The sequence below is a fragment of the Haliotis asinina genome, chromosome 4, assembly GCF_037392515.1.
Source record: "Haliotis asinina isolate JCU_RB_2024 chromosome 4, JCU_Hal_asi_v2, whole genome shotgun sequence".
In the NCBI taxonomy this organism is placed as follows: Eukaryota; Metazoa; Mollusca; class Gastropoda; order Lepetellida; family Haliotidae; genus Haliotis; species Haliotis asinina.
The window spans coordinates 76,071,538-76,088,079 of record NC_090283.1 but is presented as its reverse complement, the minus strand read 5'-3'; the positions used below and the strand labels follow the sequence as shown (position 1 = coordinate 76,088,079).

Below are 16,542 nucleotides of genomic sequence, written 5' to 3'. Positions count from 1 at the left end.
ATTTGCTTCGTGAAATGGACCGGTGGTCCTAAACATATTTGCTCAGTATATTGTGTTGATTCAATTTGTTGGGATTGTACCTGTTCCCAAATCGAGTGTGCTATAGCATTTCATGCGTGAAACGCACGGGGAAAATGAACTTCTCGATATTTATCAGACAACCTTTCTTCCTCTTGTTTCAAGTGGATCGTTCTGTTGGGCGTTCCCAAGTATGCAAATTGGGGTCATTTGTCAGGTCGTGGATCATCTTATATGTGTTTACCAGTATATCGTGTCAATTCGTATTGCACTTGGAAATTTAACAGACGGTGCTTTTCTAAACTAAAATTCAAAGCAAACGTGTGAGTAAATGCAGGGATGAGAATGGAAATTTTCATTTACAGCTGAAAACTAGTCGGGGGTCCAGAAGCTCCTGGGATTTTGGCATTTTACACACTAAATATGGCTTCTAAAATCAATATTAACACTGTATATATATTTAGACGTTTCAGAAAAATTACCCTGGGGATGTAAAAAAACGCGGATTTCCGCGGATCCGCGGAAATTTCTCATCCCTGGTTAATGACTTTTCGTCGTAAACGATAGGGTTTTTTTTAGGTGAATGTGAACACGGCGACGCGTAAGCTGGGTTCTGTCTTTACATGTAGCAAATTGTCGCAGCGCACATTGAATCGGGAACCTGACCGGAAGCGTGAAGTTGGACTGTCCCTTATATCATTTTAAAAGGAGAGTTATCGCCACTCACAACAAAAAGATTGCCCATTGATGACACTGCAACTATAAAGTTCACTAACTAACAAATAAAATTCAGATATCCATACCATTTTGTAAAGATCTCTCCAGTCAAAGTGATAAGAACAACCAATTTAACATTTTGACATACGCAATGATTTTTGTTGGTTTAATTATTATTATTTCTTTGCAGGGCATTTTACATGTGATTTTCCAAATATACTTACTAGGTGTTTCTTTACCACCCTGATTCCGTTCAATAAGGCAGGATGGGATCAACTTCAGAACCTGTAACAATTTAATGATACTTTTCAAATAAATAAGTCACTTTGATCTATCAATGCATATATTTTGCAAACCTCATGCTTACATACCCTATTTTCTACAGAAGACATGATCCGGCATAAGGACGGACTAGCATTTTTTATAACTCGTCCTCCACAAAATTCACCCGTCTCGGACGTTAGGACGATTAGTGCTTGATATTTTAGTAGCGCTTCAAAGCATCCGCGATCACATCACAAGACACTGTTTCACTAACTGATATGATATATCTGCCAAAACGTTATCTTCAAAAGACCACGGCCCTCCGAAGTTTCGTTAACCTAGTATTCTATTTAGAACATGAACACACTGTGGCTGTTCCGTTACTTGCGGGCTGTTCCAATATCTGCTCGGTACACGTGCATAAAATATGTGTGGAAAATAATAAATATCTGTTATTTACAGTAATGGCGGTTCATAAATTGTATCAAATACTCCTCCTCGGTTTGGGCAGCAAATGTCAACCCTTGGGATTTTCCCTCCTCTGCGGATTTAAATTTGATACCAAAACCTCGGAACCGTGTTTTATCCTTTACGTAAGGTTTTTCCTATCAGCGGTAACATTTTCATGCCAGCCGTGTCACCTCATGGCTTGCACCGCTTTTAGTACTGCCCTAGCAATATCACGGAGGAGGACTCGTGAAATGAACTTTACACATTGAACCTATGTGGGGAATCGAAGCCTGTTCCTCGACATGACAAGATGTAAATTTAACGAGCAGGCTAACCCATACCGTCCCTCCATCAATTAAAAACATTCGACTATCTGTATTATTAAAGTGAAAGAGACAAGATACGATGTAGTTTTTGACTGGTAAATAGAAGTCACAGAGAATAGCAATCCAAATAACTGTACTTATTGAAGGCATTATTGTAATAGTTCAAACATGAACGTATCTCTCTCATTTATCGCTCTTCATGTTATCCAGCTGCAGTCTTAGCTTCTTGTTCTTGAGATCATAATAAGTGGTCTACTCAATAATTTTCTTTTTCTGCTCTAGCAAGACCTCGTACTGTAGTTGGGGGAGGTCATCCGTTCTGATCTTCCTTTTGAGAGGGACATGTCGTGAAGAACCCGTTGTCCGGATCACAGGCAAAGAATATTGTTTTGCATTATTTAATACACTCGTATTAACATATATACGAGTCATCGTGTGTATGCATTGAGTCTCTCCGCCAAATGTGGGTAAGTTACATGCCACCTTTTCAACTTAATGGAGTGTGAATGGAGAAAACAGCTGTAATGAATAAACTCTCTAATTAATACATACTCTTCCATGATTTTGCTTTCGTCGGAGGTAGAAGTTTCTCTTTGCTGTGAGCTGGAACAGCTGGGCAGCATCACGTCCTGACTAGGGACATCTTCAAGAACATGTACCAGGAGCTTTAGGGTTGATGGCGAGCCGATCAGTTCTGTGACCCCAGTATCAGTCTTCATAGATAGTTAACTGCACACTTGACGAAAGTACGTTTTGTTGTAACTAAACAAAGTGTTTTAAATAAACAATGACTAAATATGCGGAGCCTTCCAATATCCTTATAATGTACTCTTAAGGTATATTCTGCAAGGATGAAATGAAGAAAATAAATGCAGTGTTTGTGCACATAAGTACATAGTTCTACCATGTTTTCATAATAAACAAATATGCACCTATGAATACGAGATTACATCAAACTGAAACATACCTGATCCCCAAGATTTGAACTGAACCTCGGAATTGAATATTAACCTCTCCCATGTGGGAAACAATACTCTCCACATAATGTAAATAATACTTTCGACCAGTCATGCTGGAAATAATACAAGCAAAACGTATAATAGCATTAACGAAATGATAAACCACTTGAATATGCCTGACAACGGATAAGGCATATACCCTAAAAGATAAATGGACTCTTCCACAAGTTACACAACTCTCGGACTCTCTAACCATGTCAAAAAAGCAGAAATTTGTATACAAAGTAGTTGTATATAGAGCTGTGAATAAAACCTCTAAAGTTTAAACACTCCTTCCCATTATTAACAATGCTTACACACAACAAATTGCCAACGCAATATCATCTTCGAAATAGAAATTGAATCTTCCTAACCTTGCAGGCGAAGATATTTGAAAAGAGAAATGCAGTATTCCATAAGTTGCAAATATTAATGAAATATCAGTCATTAAACCATATTGTAAACATTTTACAAGAAGTGTGTCATTTCCTACCTGAAAAGTGATTTCTCCGCACGGAAAGTTTGAATGGTTCAGGCAATATACATGTCCTGCCTGACCACGCTCTCGCTCTGACATGTGCTCTGTGACTGGAGGTCTAACGTTGTTGAGGAATGGAAACAATGGTGGCTGGCCGGAAGCGAAATAGGAGTATATATAGTGCAAAAGGCAAAATGGGCTGTTCTGTCTTTACGAAATATTTCATGGTGACTTGTGATAGTTTAAATGAAAGGTCACACATTGAACTGCATTGCATTTTTGTCTACAATCTGCACATGGTATTGATGCCAAATTCAAGACTGTTTTAGTTTCGAAATTTCCGGCGACCATTGTTGACAGGAGAACAGCCTACGACCGATATTGATTATGGTGGACTTGCATGTCACTCAGATAGCAAAGAAAGAAAATAACTGTGGTCTGAAGCCTATTTTTTAGAACGCCGCCATTATTCGAGCTGCGCTAGATAAATGCGCAGTTCACTTCCTTGGCAACGAGAATGTTTTGTTTACGTTACGTTCTTGCATTATTTGTATATTATAATTTCCTTTGGTATCTTATGCCATTATGATTTAGCCAAGTGGACACCTCTTTCATGGGTTAGGGCGAGGACCACTTACCTTCAGATAACAAAATCATCTAAAGTAAAGCATCGTCATTGGTGCGAGAGGGCACCATGCTCTAACTACACCAGCATCTTTCATGTGAGGGCTGCAAATAATTTTTATCAAGTCAAGGAAAGCAGTAAACGTGTTCTCGATATCGAATTTATATTTTCGTCTGATATAGAATTCCCCGTAAAGAGGAATACAGTGTTTTTGTCTTGTCCAGTGAAGATCCAGATTAGACTGGTGTTAAGCAACCCACGCTTGTAGTAAGAGGCGATTAACGGTAGCAGATGGTCAGGCTCGATGACTTCATTGACACACATCATCGTATCCCAGTTGCGTAGATCAACGCTCATGCTGTTAATCACTGGATTGTCTGGTCTAGACGCGATTATGTATAGACTGTCTTTTTGCGTCTAAATGATACACGTGAAAATTTGGGAAAGAACTGGTCTTCGACTCACGCTTCTCGTAACAGGCTAGTAACGGGATCGGCTGGTCATACTCGCTCATTGCTTCCGGCTTGGTTTGTTTCAGATTTATGGGAATCGACGTCAACGCAAGAAAGAACCAAAAACAGTCCCTATTAACAACACACCACTAAACACCCATTGTCCCTCTAACTGTTTACCTTTATCAAACTTTGTTTTTCCAAATGTATACACGCTGGTATCTACAACCCTCACGCGCACATCTCTCTACAAAGTGGAACCAGTCTACACATTTAATGCATGATGTTACCCAAATTCTGGTGGTATAAATCTTGTGTAAGTTTCCACGCCCATGCATTGGTTATTTTTCGGACATCGAATGTTTTGTTCTCGAACCGCGAACTATGGTGAATCGAAATCTTCTTTCCTCTTTCCCGCCAGGCACATTTCCAGCACTATCCTGGGAAAACTGACAAATGAGTTGCCATGTCCTTGAGTTTATACCCGTAAAATCACTGTTACTCTTATCAGAGTTAACTTGAAATTTATCTTGTAAACTTAAAAAGTAATCTTAAAATCGAGAGTAACTGAATTTTTAAAAAAATGGTTGGTTTCGTTCATAACATAAGTCTGCCCTTAAGTCACACTACAAGGAGTGGCACTTAGTGTCATGAACGTAAAACGTAAGAATGTTTGGTGAAAATACTATCTCTTGTTTGAAAAACACTAATTTTCGCAACGTAAACAATGACATAAACGTAAACATACTTTCTATATATGGTAATGTTTGGGAGCTACCATTGTGCTCTTAGGGGGCTTGGGAACGTGAAAAATGATGTCTATTTTGCGGTCATGTTTGGGAGTCGCAGCGAAGTCAAGGTAGAGTTTTGTCCCTTTGCTTGCATGTCGCTATTATCTGTCCTTGCAGTTGCTAGAATCCCGACACAAATAATATTTTCCTACGCAACATTTTCCCCAAAATTGTCCATCCCAATTCCTGAACAATTATTTGCTTCTTAAAAACTTAAAAACTTTTCTTGTCTTCAAAGAGTTTGAATGCAAGCAATAGTCGAATTATCGATAGAATGTACACATACCCGAGCACTGAGTTATACAACACTTCCAAGATAAGCTCTTGCTAGAGTGTGACGTTAGCCGAAAATTGACCAGTCAGAGAGCACCTACCTGTAAGAGCTTTCCCACGCTCCTTCCAACTCCCAGAATTTGGTAGGTCCTATTTTTCAAACGCGTATATATTCTTCATTGTGATAACGTTTCTTTTCTCTTGTAAGTGAAATGTGTCTTTAGTGCTACAGGGTTGGGTTCCAACACGAATATAATTTGTACTCTAGAGCTCATCATAAACACTACCGAACACTCAGGTGGCAGGTACGGGGGCAAGTATATTTCCGGAACTGTACATGACATGCGCAGCCAAAGAGATAACTCACTACGCTAAAAGCATTGTTTTGTATTCTCATACGTAACACTCCTCCACACTATTCTTAATGTCCATAGTGTTAAAAAAGATAACTGTTCAACTGCACCAGAGCACCTCTTAACTTGTTTGCACATATGTTACATGTGTCAACTAAGGAACAATATCAGTCAATCCAATGGACCTACAAATCCAACTTTTCAGGCGCTTGTCGGATTCGTGCAAAGTGCTGTGGACACTGGTTCCGGAAGAGATTCTGGCTGCACTTCCAGGGTTTTCTGAAAAGATTGGACGAATTGTTCTGCTAGTCCGTTGATTGCTGGATGATGTGGTGCTGAGAGAGTATGTTTGATAGTATTGAAACCATTCTCCTTTGTGAGACTGGACATATCTTCTGAGATGAAGGATTGCTGTGAACCACTGTCTGTCACCATATTGTCCGGTATTGACTTGACGACCAACCATCTGGCGTTGGTCGACGTCACCCTCAACAACGTTTCCCTCTATATCCTAACGTGGACAGCCACCTGTCCCACTCTTGAAAATGTAATATGGTCTTCAGATGAGCGTCAGTATCAGTTAATGGTACTCCATCACAAGGGGTAAATATTTTACCGTAACAAAAGTTCAGGATCGTTTTTAATACTAGTATACTAGTTCTTATTTAATTATTATGCGTGTGTTTGTAGGGGGAAATGATTTCAATGATGAATTCTGGTTGATATGTACTGTATATAGAACTATTTTCCTGATTGGTAGGTTAGATTAGTACCTTTGGGGCTGTATCCTCGAGGGTGGTTAAAGTACTGTAAAAGTATTGTCCTCCTGAGAGCATACGTAAGTCCTAAACCATTCAAAGTCTATTTAGCTCTACACACTTTTTTAACCAGAGAATGTTGTTTCATGAAGGGTAACTATCAGTAACGCCGTTAGTGGTTGAAGAGGTGATATAAATCCAGCTAGGTTCCATGAAGGAAGCCAAAATGCTAAGCCTCCATAGTTCTTAGAGTGGTGGTCTGCTTTCAGTTGTTGGCGGTCCTCAACTTTTTTTTTACATCGTATTGTCCTAATTTGAAGTCTTATTTTAGAAATATATACTTGTTTTAATTCTTGATAGTGTGATATTCTAGTTGATTTTACTGTCCGTCGATGATAGTTTTTTTATGATTGGCCATAACTTACTACGTAACACAATTAAATGTTCTCGTCATCATGTGGCTGAAATATTACCGATGTAACGTTAAATCTTAACTCATTTACTTACTCACTAACTCACTCACTAATGCTACTCCAGGAAGATACCCGTTCTGAAATGAGTGAAAGAGAAGCTCCGGTATCAAGCTCCATTTTGACTGGTTTATTGTTGATAACTAGTTGCACCCATGTCGTATCAAAGTTTCACTATCACAGTCGCTGATCACAATCTTCAGTTGCATGAACCTTTTTTCTAAAGGCCCTACCTGTAGATGTCACATATCGATAAATATTTCTACACTACTCCGTTATAGCCGTTTTTCATTCAACATCTGTGGCTCCGTTCAAGTAATAGATGTGTAGCTAACAAAGTGGAACAGGGTATATATTCCGTTTTATATCCACCCATCTGATATCTAACAGTTACCAAAATAATAAAAGTGTATTTCTCATACTGTCAGTGTATAAAGTCAGTGAGCTGTTCTGTTCATCAAGGCATGGTATCTCTCGCGAAGGAGGAAGGCAGCAGGTTTGGGTTGGCGTTGACGGGTAAGAACGCCCTTCCTGTTGCCCACTACTCGCTTGACATCTGAAACCAAAGACTGTAGTTTAACCTTAACACGGCTCATGAGTAGTCAATGTAAAAGGACACATGAAACCAATGTCTGAAGTTTTAAACTTTGATCCGGGTCATGGGTAGTCAAAGTAAAAGAGTATCTGAAACCGATGGCTGTAGCTTAACCTCAACATCGGTCATGAATAGTCACTGTAAAAGGGCACCTGAAACCGAAAGAAAACCCTTTTCAGTCCACTGCCCCTAACACAATGGATCGTGAGGTATATCTCCATTCACACGTCTTACCCTGAGCCGTTATGAAGTCAGAAAACGTCCAAACCATTTCTCCAACTAAATATTGTCCGATCCTTGAATCAAACTGCTTGTGGTATTCCGCCATGAAGTCCACTTGGTATTCTTCTGTAAATGCAGAAGATGGATCCTGGAAATAGAATTTCCCAAAATTATGTTATGTTTCTGTGTTATTCATTGTATAACGATGCTGCATATGTGGATAGTCAGTGACTACTATTACATATTTCTACTGGAATTCACTGTGTACGGCTTGCTCAAAGGGTTGGCAATGAGGACTGTTTCATATCTTGTTTCATATCTTTGTTTATCTCCATTCTACCATAACCGTGTTATTCCGATTTTAAAGAAATACATAATGTGTTGGAAAATCAGAGGTATATACCTCTGAATGACTTTGATTAACCAATGACAATCCAGTATTTACTGGAGTCATGGTAGAATGCCTCTTATAAGTCTTTGCTTGAAACAGAATTGTCTTATAAACTTTCTTGATGTCTTTTTTATTAGAGATTTATGTAAATTAAAAACTGGTTTTCATAATTTCTCTATAAATAGGACACGAAAACATGGTATTCAAAATTCTATGTCATGTTTGTATGCACAAGGCATCTAAGTTTGCGAAAAAAGTCTACCATTTCTTTCAAACACTGTAACGGACAAACATTCACCGTCTATGTTGTTAAATTCTATGATTATTATGACTGTTAAGTTTGTAGCAATATATCTCAAACATATTTTCACTGTTCCTTGCCATAAATGTAACTATATGTTCACATGATTTGCATAATATTTTGCAGCCACAACGATTGTAATGTAGGCCTTAAGGCCAGAAATACCGAATAAACAGAAACTGAATCTGAATCTGAATAGTCAGTGACTGGCTAACTGTTATTCTAGTACAGGGCAAGTAAAGAACTGATATATGCATAAACAACTTCTCTCTTTGCAGTGAGGAGCAACGTTTCAGTGTAGACTCTATCACCATTATCAGTCAAGTGATAACATGGTAATATTGTATGGGCTTTTCCATAATATTTTTATCCAATGAATTGGAAAATTTTTCTTTCTGGAGTCATTTTCTTAGTGGAGCTGAAACGTTACTCACTCATTCACATTCTCATCAAACATTATATCTCGTGGTACAAGAGTGAGTGAGGTTAGTTTTATGCGGCCCTCCGCAATATTCTAGCTATATGGCGTTTGTTCATGATACAGGAATCGCTGCCTTTAAATTTGGGCTGACACTAAACACCTGTACATTGATTTAGATATAGTAAAACACCTAGCTAATCTGGGAACCAACACGTAACACGAGATTTATCATGTTATTCATTTCACGTTTATACTACATCAGTGTATTTAATTGTATTCAAAACTTGCGAAGACCCGGCTTACAAGTGAGAATCAGCACCTATGCCTTGCCGTAAGAGGCTACTACTGGGATCGGATTGTAATGTTCGTTGGCTTGGATGGCGCATGACATCGTATCCTACTTGCTGCTAAAACCATGTGTATAGATACTTTAGTTTGAAAAAAAGTGTCCACTTACACTGCGCAGTCGAGTTTTGTCACACTGACCGTCCCACACAAACAATGTCTGGTTCTACTTACTCTGTGCAGCCCAGCAACAGAACCTTATCCAGATTCTGTGACAAACAGTGGCTTCTTCCACTTACTCTGTGCAGCCCAGCAACAGAACCTGATCCATATTCTGTGACAAACAGTGGCTTCTTCTGCTTACCCTGTGCAACCCATCAAGGGAACCTGCTCCATATACAGTCACAAACAGGGTCTTGTTCTACTTGCCCTGTGCAACCCAGCAACAGACCCTGCTCCATATTCTGTGACAAACAGCGGCTTGTTGTACTTGCTTCTCCATCCGTCCATGTCACTTGCCAGTTGGACCTGGATGACTTCTGTGTGGCCCGTGTCAGTGTACCAAGCAAAGTAGCGGTTGAAACAAATGATGTCTACAAACTGGACCTAGACGAAGATGTGAAAACATTAAACATAGCATGGTACTGCAGGAAATAATCTGCAGTAAAACACCGAACGTGCCCCTAGAAGTATGAGGCATGGCAGGAAGCTGTCAAATATTAACAAAACGTTTTTTTGCGTACCCCAAACAGAAAGTACACCATGAAAACGACGCTGGTTTCTTCAGTCCAGTAACGTCATTAGGAACTGTTAGCAGGAAGGTCATGGTCAGGTTGGCTCGGTATATACTCTTCAAAAAAAGTAGGAGATCTTCTTTTTCTTATTTTTTTTTTATTTATGATTAAAAGTATTTAGGAGATTTATCGGAGTCAGTCGATGTTAATACGATTTTTTATTGAATGTTTTGAGAGTACATCCCCATTTGCACCTCCTTACAACCATAGTTATTTGGAATGTGGATGCTTTTGAAAGATGATTGGATTATGGCATGTATTTTGCATGTATACGACCAACACCAACAAATGTGCGTTTGAAAAAACGTCAAAAATCAAGAATTGGACCCCATGCACGTATATGGGGCTTCTGCGTTGTGCACGTGCATATCATGCGTTATGTTTCGGGGTGGTAATAGAGGGAAATGGTGGTGCGTTCATAAGATGTCATTGAAACGTTTGTTACCGTTTACACTTCCTATCAAAACTGAAAGTTCATTATCCCCTACTTTGCTTGAAGAGTATATACTGACGTACACCAACAGTACATCTGAATATTTCACTTACTGCCTTATCATCAATGTAGTTTTTGTTCGACACGAAAGATACAGGTCTGGTAGGGTCAAGACTCCTTGTATGTCCAATCACTGACCTGAAGAGAATATATCTCATGATCGAACTGCAGGATATCAGAGCTATCAGGTAAAATGTGTTGTCTGTATTTCCAGCAAACGACACATTGGAATTGGGTGTGTCTACCTGAATGTTTAACGCATGCACAACAAACATGATTCATTAAATTCAGTAGTTTCTGCGAAAACCTGTTCATTTTTGGGCATGTCTGACACCTAGCTGCATATCTGTGTGTATGATGAATCTAAAACACCAAATTTCGAACTCTCTTGAGATCGTGACCATTGATATGAATGAGTAAAACGCCCCTTATTTAAATAGACTTTGAGAAAATGTGTTACCATGGAGAAGCGGAATGACAAGGATAGACGGACGAGTTGCGTATCCACTTCGTCGCGGGGATGATTATTTTACAGGTAGTGAAATATACTATGTCACTCACTTAAAATATGGTATAGAAATGTCCTTGTCACTACTTGGTTCATTAGCGACAGACCACATCATGACAGCAGGACGGTTCTTGTCCCGCCTCACAAGCTCATCCATCACTTCCAGATGATGGAACAGAGATGTGTTGCTGAAGTTTTCATCCCTGAAATAACAAAGGAGTGACTGGTGTTTTACGACGCACACTCGGATGGGTATGTTACCTTCTCAGTACTACACATCTGAGATATGTATACATCGCTTCATCATGTATACATCGCTTCATCATGTATACATCGCTTCATCATGTATACAGCGTGTAATAGGTCACATAGACACTAGACACACATTAGTCCCGGCTGTCTGCTTAAAACATTATATGCACTCTCATTATACTGACTCACTTTATTGAGTGGTGAGGACTACAATGTATTCCTTATGACATTGGAGTACCTTTTATGGAATGTGTGGATTTTTCGCTCAATCTCCAGCGGTTGTACTGTTCAAACTATTTCTGACATTTCAATACTGTTTCTAAGTATAGATTTTAGCGTGTTTGAAGTAATTAAGACATAGATAAATTTAATTCTATGAATGTCAGTTTATTTTATTCTGATAACTAACAACACAATTGGTCTATCTTTGTTTCCAGAGAAATACTTTGTTATTTTCAAGCCGCTGCAAAATCACTCACTCATCCACCTTGTGCCAATGAGTATCGCTACAGCCATCAAGCATATTTTGCTTGAATGAAGGACTCACTGTGTGATGCCGATACCTGGACTCTCGTTAATGACCATTATTCCTTCTTTGTCAGCCTGGTCCATGATCTCCTCCGCATAGGGATAGACGGACGTACGGAAGCAGTTGACCCCTAGCCACTTGAACATGTTGAAATCCTTTGCAATGATGGTATAGTCAAGACCTCTGCCCCGAATCTACAAAATATGCACGCTGACAGAGGCACCGTGGTATAGGTGACGCTTTGCTGATTCTGGTGTCCAAAAATATTCAAAAGCGTTTTTCGTGTAATGAATGTACATCGGTCTTGTTGACCCCTAGCTACATGAACATATTAAAGTCCTTTGAAATGATGGCATAGTGAAGACCTCTGCCCCGAATCTTCAAAATATACACACTGACAATCAGTGGTACCAGTTTACAGGCTGCCGTGATATAGTTGACACTTTGCTGATTCTGATGTTCATAAATAAACGGCTTACGTCTGCGTCCTCGTGCTTTCCGATTCCATGGCAGTAGAAGGGTTTCTTGTTGATGAGCACCTGGGTCTCTGTCACTTGTATGGTGCGGATACCAACCGGCAGACGATACACATCCGTTCCTGCTTCAGAGGTCAAGGTCATCTGAGAACGAAGACGTTCCTAGTCTTAACAAGAGTTACAGCGACCTGTCTAATTAAGGTACTGATACTTGTCTCATGTACCCATGACGTGTACGCCTTTGCACATAACACTAGGCTCTTGTTTACCTGTGCTAGACTAAGGATGGTTCTAAACTGCCAACCGAGGATCGATCCTGACATTCCGTTGGAACATTCCACCTTGGAATTCAGCCTGCCCGTGGCATATTCCGTAGGGGCATGATGGTGTAGGGGTACCAGAGATAGGAATTCACCATAATTAACCTACCTTTAGTGTGTAGAGATAGGCAGGTGCGTTTGGCATCATGGTGTAAGGGTACCAGAGGTTGACATTAGCCAGGGTCACAATGCCGGTGAAGTTGGCAGATGTTCCGACGACGTTGCCGTCCTTGTCCTCAACATCCACCTTGACACTGCTACCCTTGGCAGAACCACCAACGTCGATCTGGAAGTTTATAATACCTGAAACATCCATGTTACATGTGATGGTGTATTTCTGTCAAACTTTATACCGATTTTCCACATAAATTTGAAACAAAAAATTACTCTGCCCGTCTTTGAATTCCTCCATCTACATAAAAAATCAAGCTCAGATATATGTACTGTAACTGTGCGTCAGGGCATTGCAACCATTCTAGCCTCGGAGTTCTAACCAATAACCACATCGTGTTGATGAAACTGACGTGTGTAATAAAACAAAGTACAAATCGACAACAAGGGGGTGAGAGTCTCTACTGTAAGTAATCTTCAACAAACCCTCTCCGTTACTGATGTTAGTTGTAACAGTCACATCATCTATGTAGGTGGTTGGAGTGGTGTACAGGCGGACATGACGATGAATACCAGCATAATTGAAAAAGTCCATCTGGAGATTCTGGACAAAGTACCAATCTGGATATCTGTAATATTGGCATATGGAGATGCTACTCATGAATGGTGTCTATCTAGGGGTACCATGGCAACCAAAAAATCCAAGTAATTACCAACTATGGATTTTAGCATATACTTAGATAACACAAAAAGATGTTTCAAACTCCACAATAGCTTTTCGGTGCGTTAAATAAGCATTCAGAGACACTACAGAGCCAACACCTAAGGTTACAAAGAATGTTTTCTTCCACCCCATGTGTTTAAGGACAAAGAGATACTCGCCGTTTGATCTTCTTTTGGCATGAAATATGTGGAAACACTGGATGGTGTATATTGATGAGATACCACCTCTCTGTGTCTGCCTGGTTCTGGAGACACATACATACAGATACAAATATTTGTGTATACAGATAGATACCACCACGAGTCTGATTGGAAATAAATGGTATTTACGTATTTGATAGCCACCTCTCCGTGTCTGCTTGGCTCTGGGTAGTGTGTATACAGATAGATACAACCAGGTGTCTCAATGGAAATGAATGGTTTATATTGATGAGATACCCACCTCTCTGTGTCTGGTACTCGATGGTGTGTATGCAGAAAGATACCACCAGGTGTCTGGTTGGGAATGGATGGTGTATATTGATGAGATACCCACCTCTCTGTGTCTGTCTGGTACTCGATGGTGTGTATGCAGAAAGATACCACCAGGTGTCTGGTTGGGAATGGATGGTGTATATTGATGAGATACCCACCTCTCTGTGTCTGGTACTCGATGGTGTGTATGCAGAAAGATACCACCAGGTGTCTGGTTGGGAATGGATGGTGTATATTGATGAGATACCCACCTCTCTGTGTCTGTCTGGTACTGAATGGTGCCAGGAGGTAGAGTGTGTGGAGTAAGAGTGTTGTTCACGGCCACAGTTAGCAAATTGCTCCCACCAAAATTTAGATACTTGTTGATTTCAACCTCGAATGGAAGATGGCCACCGTCATGCTGAACTACCTCCTGGGCGTTGACCCACTGTGAGTATTAAGTAACGTTATGTGATTATGTGATACCTTGATTAAACACTGGACGAAACACAACATGGCAACGTGAACTTCACTGATTTATATAACTTTGTTTCAAGACTGTCATTCATTTACCTACCACAATTGCATAGTAGTTTGCGCTGCCAAAGCGGAGAACCACTCTCCGGTCTTGCCAGTAAAGAGGTACGAAGAAATCACGATCGTACCACACCCATCCAACAAAGTCCCGCAAGGAGGCGTCCTGGGTCACGTCGTTATAACTGGAGGGGACAGGCATCGGGATCACGGGACCAGTCTAGGCAATAACCAAACGCCTTAAATACAAGCCACAAAAGTATCTCATGATCATATCTGATATTGCAGTATGTGAAAGGATTCAAGTTTTCCTCTGTTAATGAATGTCTTTTACAGTCACAATGTGGCTCACACACTACCGATTGGATTTAAAATGTTCATTCACTCACTAAGTCACTCACTCACTAAGTCACTCACTCACTCACTCACTCACTCACTCAAGGTCACCGAGTCTGACCACCCATAATCTTGGCCCTGACGAAAGGTATTGGTTGCTGGGGACATATTTTCTCACCCACAATCTTCACCGGTCACACACTAGGCAAGGGCTTCCAATGACCAGAGCGGATTGAATTGTTCTTCCACTCACTTTAACTAAAGGTTGTTTGAACCAAGCCGCCTTCAGTCCAGCATCTCTGGTAGGGGACATATCGGCGCGGAAGTTCCACATTCCGTCCAGGTTCCTGACCTCCCGACTCTCAGAGTCCCGGGGATAAAGCATCCCCACCCCACCAACGCCCGTGGCACACAGAAACACTACCACACACACGCATGCCCGCATCGTGTCACCCTTGTCAGATCAGACATTATACATGGGTCGACTCACAGATTAGATGAATTGGCTCATGGTTGATAAGATACATAATCAACATACTGTACCGCGTGCTTGGCGATTATCTATGTTGTGTGTATGGATGACATCGTGGATGGTCAAGGACAGTATCCAAGGGCAAATGATATCTGATACGAGTACCTGTTTTCTGTGTCGAATACTTTCCTTCGTGTGAGTGAGTGAGTTTAGTTTTACGCCACACTCAGCAATATTCCAGCTATATGGCGGCGGTCTGTAAATAATCGAGTCTGGACCAGACAATCCAGTGACCAGCAACATGAACATCGATCTGCGCAATTGGGAACTGATGAGATGTGTCAACCAAGTCAGCGAGCCTGACCACCCAATCCCGTTAGTCGCCTCTTACGACAAGCTGAGTCGCCTTTTATGGCAAGCATGGGTTGCTGAAGGCCTATTCTACCCCGGGACCTTCACGGGTCACTTTCCTTCGACTTAGGTCAAGTGAATGTTAACAACGTGAGTCGAATACTGGAAGAAGAATATACAGATAGCCTGCCTTTAGTTAATTAAACACAACTGTCAGACTTGAAATCATATCTTAATGAAATAGTGACAATAAACAAACAGCCATATTCAAATAGACCCATGCTTTATATGTTCTTGGTGGACGCCGTGGGAAAATGGGAAACATTTCTCTCTCTGTTCCCGTCGTTAAATGAAAGGTATTAAATTGAACAGTTATATTGCCCCAGGTAGTGTATATATAAGTTACCATAAAAGTGATGATTGACACATTCATCAAATTATTATTTGCATCTGAAACGTTTATGTTACGGGGAGCTATTAGCTACCATATTTGTAAAATGTTTGCAAATGTATTTTGATATGTTAAATGTTGACCGTGCATTTTGTGTGGGAAATATTTCATGGAACGAAACAAACATATCTTTTATTTCTGTTAGTTGCCCTACAAAAAGATAAATATTCCGCGCAAGAGTTCTTTGCTGAATAAAATCGCATTTCGGAAAAAAGTTAATGTTTGTTGTAGGTATTTTATAAAAAAAACCAAGATTTTCTTTACATAAAAGTGTCAATGTTTGTGTCGCCGACGTATTTTGACATCCAACAAACATTTAACATTATCAGAGGCATGACCTGCGTTAACAGTAACTTTTCGATGTTAATGGGCGGTGTTTAGTGCGTGTTCCTTAAAATCAATTAAGAATCGACTGAAGACTAATATTTTACAATGACAAGTTATTTGTTTACACAACAAACAAATCAGTTCGTTTTAGATGCACTGAAATAAAATGATTTCCTTTTGGATACGATGACAAAGAACGAGCTAAGTGTCGTCCTTCCATTGCC

At 40.2% G+C, this 16,542-nt stretch overlaps 1 protein-coding gene across 1 annotated transcript; it reads right to left on the bottom strand.

Annotated features, from left to right (window-relative positions):
- Positions 1–7,082: 7,082 nt before the first annotated feature.
- LOC137282734 (beta-glucuronidase-like) lies at positions 7,083–15,206 on the bottom strand. The gene is made up of 12 exons (XM_067814518.1): positions 14,971–15,206; positions 14,425–14,601; positions 14,120–14,295; positions 13,158–13,300; positions 12,670–12,863; positions 12,244–12,384; positions 11,783–11,958; positions 11,037–11,186; positions 10,529–10,613; positions 9,618–9,794; positions 7,803–7,938; positions 7,083–7,529 (listed from the first exon to the last, which is right to left on the bottom strand). The coding sequence occupies exons 1-12, from the start codon at positions 15,160–15,162 to the stop codon at positions 7,411–7,413; spliced, it is 1,866 nt and encodes a 621-aa protein (XP_067670619.1). The 5' UTR covers positions 15,163–15,206; the 3' UTR covers positions 7,083–7,410.
- Between the last annotated feature and the right edge of the window lie 1,336 nt (positions 15,207–16,542).

Bases quoted from the DNA above. Each gene is read 5' to 3' on its own strand.
- LOC137282734 (XM_067814518.1), bottom strand. From the start codon at position 15,162: ATGCGGGCATGCGTGTGTGTGGTAGTGTTTCTGTGTGCCACGGGCGTT. The intron at 14,296-14,424 runs GTAGGTAAATGA...TAATACTCACAG, and splicing joins CAAACTACTATGCAATTGTG to TGGGTCAACGCCCAGGAGGT. The intron at 11,959-12,243 runs GTAAGCCGTTTA...CATATTTTGTAG, and splicing joins GAAAGCACGAGGACGCAGAC to ATTCGGGGCAGAGGTCTTGA.